This window comes from Cynara cardunculus, assembly GCF_001531365.2.
Source record: "Cynara cardunculus var. scolymus isolate 2C chromosome LG 2, CcrdV1, whole genome shotgun sequence".
Classification (NCBI taxonomy): Eukaryota; Viridiplantae; Streptophyta; class Magnoliopsida; order Asterales; family Asteraceae; genus Cynara; species Cynara cardunculus.
The window spans coordinates 27269295-27274665 of NC_037529.1; the positions used below are offsets into that span (position 1 = coordinate 27269295).

At 43.0% G+C, this 5371-nt stretch overlaps 1 protein-coding gene across 1 annotated transcript; it reads left to right on the plus strand.

The window, feature by feature from the left end:
* Window positions 1–2042: 2042 nt before the first annotated feature.
* LOC112506029 lies at window positions 2043–2786 on the plus strand. Its single transcript, XM_025110059.1, has one exon. It carries the CDS (start codon window positions 2043–2045, stop codon window positions 2784–2786), a length of 744 nt encoding a protein of 247 aa, XP_024965827.1.
* The last annotated feature ends 2585 nt before the right edge of the window (window positions 2787–5371 follow it).

Here is a 5371-nt window from a genome sequence, read left to right on the forward strand (position 1 = left end):
TTGTTGGGAAGGAAACCAGAGACCGATGGATAAGTTGCTTAGTATTTTTCTAAGTATGAAAATGGAACCAGAGGCTCTGGTCTTCTAACCAGAAGCTCTGGTAAGTGCATTATGAGGAACCAGAAGATCGATGGATGAAAATTCCATAATTATTTTAAGTGTAGATGTTGAACCAGCGGATGATAAATTAGAATTCCATTGATTTGCCAGAGGACCGATGGATGAGAAATCCTTTCCTAAGGATTTTAGTTGAACCAGAAGCTCTGGTCATGAAAACAGAGACTCTGGTAGAACAACCAGAGGCTTTATATTTTGAGAGTCTAGTTTGATTTATACTCTTAGCCTTGTTTAGAAGTTTTGGCTGTATCTCTAAGCATTTATAGATGACACATTTAGTAATTAAGATTATTAATGACGCAGATCACTATGGCGTCATTCGATTCTAGTGAATACTCAGTCGATGAATCTGGCTACGTGGTTGGCCACTCTAAAAGGAACTTAGCCCATGATGAAGAGATAGATCCGTATGAGCAGGGCACTGCAACCAGTGGAACATCTGCCTCTCCACCAGCATCTTTCTTACCCCCATCAGAGCCAGCACTCGACGTTCCACCACAAACCTATCATGGCTCAAGTATCAGAGTCACGCCAAGGAAGAGCGTTCCCCTGCCTCAACGAGTGACATTTGAGAATTTCTCTAGAGTAAGAGAAGATCCATCACGACCACCGCAGGGGCACAGGCTATCCCAAATAATGACTGGAGTGCCTGCATCCAATGCCCAGGGTATGAACTCGGCTGAACAAGAATGGGTGTAGAGAATTGCATCAGATACGTAAATGCACCAGACCCGACTGAGATACCACCACCACATCCTAAACAACACCACATCCTAAACAACCTGTCCGATGTGATGGAAGCACACTACCATAGCATAATAAGGAACACGGATGCTGCTGTCGCAGCCAGGCGGGAAATTAGGAAGTTGTATAGATGGTTGGTAATTTGTGGAATGATGGTATTGATGTTGGGAATAACGATAGGATGGATGTTATTCTAGGATAAAAATTAGGGGTAGGATACCCACTCTTTTTCTTAGACATGTGAGGTTTTGTTTTTGTGATTATAATCATCTATGAATACATGACATCTTTTTGAGAAGAACTCATTTATGACAAGCCTTAATGTGTATGAATTTAAGCTATGTGGTTACATAAATGCTTGAATGTCTCTCCATGCGATGAATGCTCCTTACATCATATTGAATAACTGGAAGATGTCGTCATAGTATTGCTATATGAATGATGAACTCCCTTCTTATTTAGGCCATAGAAAATGCAACCAAGAAGAGAGAACCCCGAAGTTGCACGACTTGTGTCAGAGCAACTATTGGCCACACTACCCAATATTGTCAGTCAAGTGGCGGCAGGGCTTAATGCGAACCAATCATCAAACCCTGAGCCTAGACCACCTAGAGAATGCACTTACAAGTCCTTCAGATCCTGCAATCCAAAAGAATTCCATGGGACTGAAGGGGCTGTAGGATTACTGACATGGATAGAGAGTATGGAATCCGTCCTCCATATTAGCAAGTGCTCTGAAACAAACAAAGTGGAATATGCGGTTTGTTTGTTGCAAGAAAGGGCACTCACCTGGTGGAATGCATTGGTACAGGCCAGAGGTCGAGAAGTGGTTAATCAACTTCCATGGGAGGAGTTCAAGAAACTCCTCAAGGCCGAATACTGCCCCAAAAGCGAACTCCAGAAGCTAGAAATGGAGTTATGGAATCACGAAATGAAAGGGGATTATATAGCTATGTATATGGCTCGATTCCATTAGTTGGCAAATCTAGTGCCACACCTAGTGACACCAGAGGAAGTTCGCATTGAGAGGTGTATTTGGGGGTTGTCACCAGAAATTAGGGGAAACATCACCTCGGCCAACCCGAAGACCCTTAAAGAAGCCATCGATATTGCCACCAAACTCACGAATAACGCGGTTCGTTCAGGAGAATTTGCCAAGGGGAAAAGAAAGGTGGAGGAGTATGGAAATAAAAGACCTGGGGGGAAAATATGACAAGAATAGGAGAACGATAGGAAATTTCGGAGCACAGACTCAGACGGTGAATCAAAGAGACAAGGCCAAGTGCAATAGATGCAAATACCCGCACTGGGGAAACTGCATCACTTGTCAAAGGTGCCATCTCGGGGGTCATACAACAAAGGATTGCCGGAAACAATTGTGCTTCGATTGTGGAAGTCCAGATCACATGAGGAACGTTTGCCCGAAAAGGAAACAAGGACCCAATGCAGGCCAAGCCCGAACGATCAGTCAAGGGAACCTAGAGAGTCAGACACGGGGCAGAGCGTTTGAAATAGGGGCCAAAGAAGCTAGAGATGATCCCAATGTGGTCTCAGGTACGTTCCTTTTGAATAATGAATTTGCGTCAGTTCTATTTGATTCGGGAGCGGATAGAAGTTTTGTATCCCTGGATTTTAAGCAGAAGATTAACCTAAAATCCCAGAGGCTGAAAGAAGCTTATGTAGTTGAGTTTGCCAATGGCCAAGAATTTAGGGCTAGAAATATAATCAAGGATTGTACACTAAGTTTAGCCAATAAGGATTTTAGCATAAACCTTATTCCTATCGGGTTAGGAAGCTTCGACATAGTTGTAGGCATGGATTGCCTATCCAAAAATCGAGCTGAAATTGTCTGTTCAGAAAAGGTTATCTGGATTCCTCAAGAGGGAAATGATCCAATAGAGATTCAAGGAGACACGTTGGATTGAAAAACTAAGATAGTATCTTGCACAAAAATGCGGAGGTACTTGAGGAAGAAGTATGTTGCATTCCTGGCGCATGTATTTCCCAAGGATTTACTAGGGTTACCCCTCAAAGACAAGTCGAATTCGGTATCGACTTGATCCCTGGGGCTGCCCCAGTGGCAAAGGTACCATATCGTCTGGCACTTGCAGAGATGCAGGAAATGTCAAAACAACTCCAGGAGTTGTTAGACATGGGATTTATAAGACCAAGTTACTCACCATGGGGTGCGCCGGTTCTATTCGTCAAAAAGAAAGATGGGTCAATGCGAATGTGCATTGATTATAGGGAACTTAATAAGTTGACCATCAAGAATAGATACCCCCTTCCTTGAATCGATGACCTGTTCGATCAACTCTGAGGTGCAGTATACTTTTTCAAGATTGACCTACGGTCTGGATATCACCAAGTAAGAGTGCAGGAAGAGGACATTCCCAAAACAGCCTTCAGAACCTGGTACGGTCACTACGAGTTTATGGTTATGCCATTTGGGCTAACTAATGCACCGACCGTCTTTATGGATTTAATGAGTAGAGTCTGCAGACCCTACTTGGATAAATTCATAATTGTTTTCATAGATGATATACTGATCTATTCTCCAAGTAAGGAGGATCATGAACAACACTTGAGGTTAATATTGGAGCTATTCCAGGGCCAGAAATTGTACGCAAAATTTTCCAAGTGTGAATTTTGGATTCAGGAAGTACAATTTCTTGGGCACATAGTTAATGAAAGAGGGGTTCAGGTGGATCCTGCCAAGGTCGAGGCCATTAAGAATTGGAAGGCCCCAAGAACCCCATCAGAGATTCGACAGTTTCTTGGTTTGACAAGCTATTATCGAAGATTCATTGCAAATTTCTCAAAAATTGCGCAACCACTCACTGCCTTAACCCAGAAGGATAAGAAGTTTGTTTTGAGTGAAAAATAGGAAGAAGCGTTTGAGACTCTTAAGCAGAGGCTATGTCACGCACCGATCTTAAGCCTACCTGAGGGTTCGGAAAATTTTGTGGTCTACTGTGATGTATCGCATCAAGGCTTAGGATGCGTGCTAATTCAAAAAGACAAAGTCATTGCGTATGCCTCAAGGCAACTCAAAGTGCACGAAAAGAATTGCACTACGCATGACCTCGAGTTGGGGGCAGTGGTGTTCGCACTTAAAATCTGGAGGCACTATCTTTACGGCACCAAATACATCGTTTTCACTGATCATAAAAGCCTTCAACATATTCTGAATCAAAAGATGCTGAACATGAGGCAACGGAGGTGGGTCGAACTTCTCAACGATTATGATTGTGAAATAAAATATCACTCAGGAAAAGCTAACGTGGTAGCGACGCCTTAAGCCAGAAGGAAAGGGTGAAACCGTCAAGGGTACGAGCCATGGGAATGTTGGTTCAAACGAACCTAAAAATGCAAATTCTCGAAGCTCAACATGAGGCGTTGAAATCAGAGAATCTAAAGAATGAGACCCTGCATCACTTAGAGAAGGAATTCGAAACCCAAGCGGAAGGAGTGCGTTACTTCAAGGATAGAGTTTGGATACCAAGGAGCGACAGCCTCCAGTCTACAATTATGGAGGAAGCCCATCGTTCCAAATATTCGATTCACCCAGGATCCGATAAGATGTACAAAGGGATAAGAGAATATGACTGGTGGCCAGGAATGAAAAGAGACGTTGCCTTGTACATAAGTCGGTGTATGAACTGTGCAAGAGTAAAAGCTGAACATCAGAAACCATCTGGTCTTCTTCAGCAACCAGAGATTCCCCAATGGAAATGGGATCAGATATCAATGGATTTCGTTACAAAGTTACCAAAAACAAGGAAGGGATATGACTCAGTTTGGGTCATAGTGGATCGACTTACGAAATCCGTGCACTTTTTGCCTATTCGAGAAGATTTCAGTACAAAAATACTGGCGCAGTTATATGTCAATGAGATTGTGTCGCGGCATGGAGTACCTGTTTCTATCATCTCAGATAGAGACAGCCGTTTTACTTCCAGGTTATGGCAATCGGTTCAAAGGGCACTTGGCACGAGATTGGATTTAAGCACTTCATATCATCTCTAACGGATGGACAAACGGAGAGGACAATTCAAACACTTGAGGATATGTTGCGAGCCTGTGTGATAGACTTCAGAGGTAGTTGGGATACCCATCTGCTATTGGTCGAATTTTCCTACAATAATAGCTATCACACCAGTATCCAATGTGCACCTTTTGAAGCCTTGTATGGACGAAAATGTAGATCCCCACTCAGTTGGCAGGAAATTGGCGATAGGCAACTGACTAGGCCTGACATTATCCATGAGACGACCGACAAAATCGCAATCATCCAAGAAAAACTTAAAGCTGCAAGGGATCGTCAGAAGAGTTATGACGATAACCGAAGGAAACCCTTGGAATTTCAAGTGGGTGATAAAGTCCTTTTAAAAGTATCACCGTGGAAAGGGGTTGTGCACTTCGAAAAGAAAGGAAAGCTTAGTCCAAGGTATGTCAGTCCATTCGAAATACTCGAAAGAGTAGGACCAGTTGCATACAAACTCAACTT

Bases quoted from the DNA above. Each gene is read 5' to 3' on its own strand.
- LOC112506029 (XM_025110059.1), top strand. From the start codon at position 2,043: ATGGAAATAAAAGACCTGGGGGGAAAATATGACAAGAATAGGAGAACG.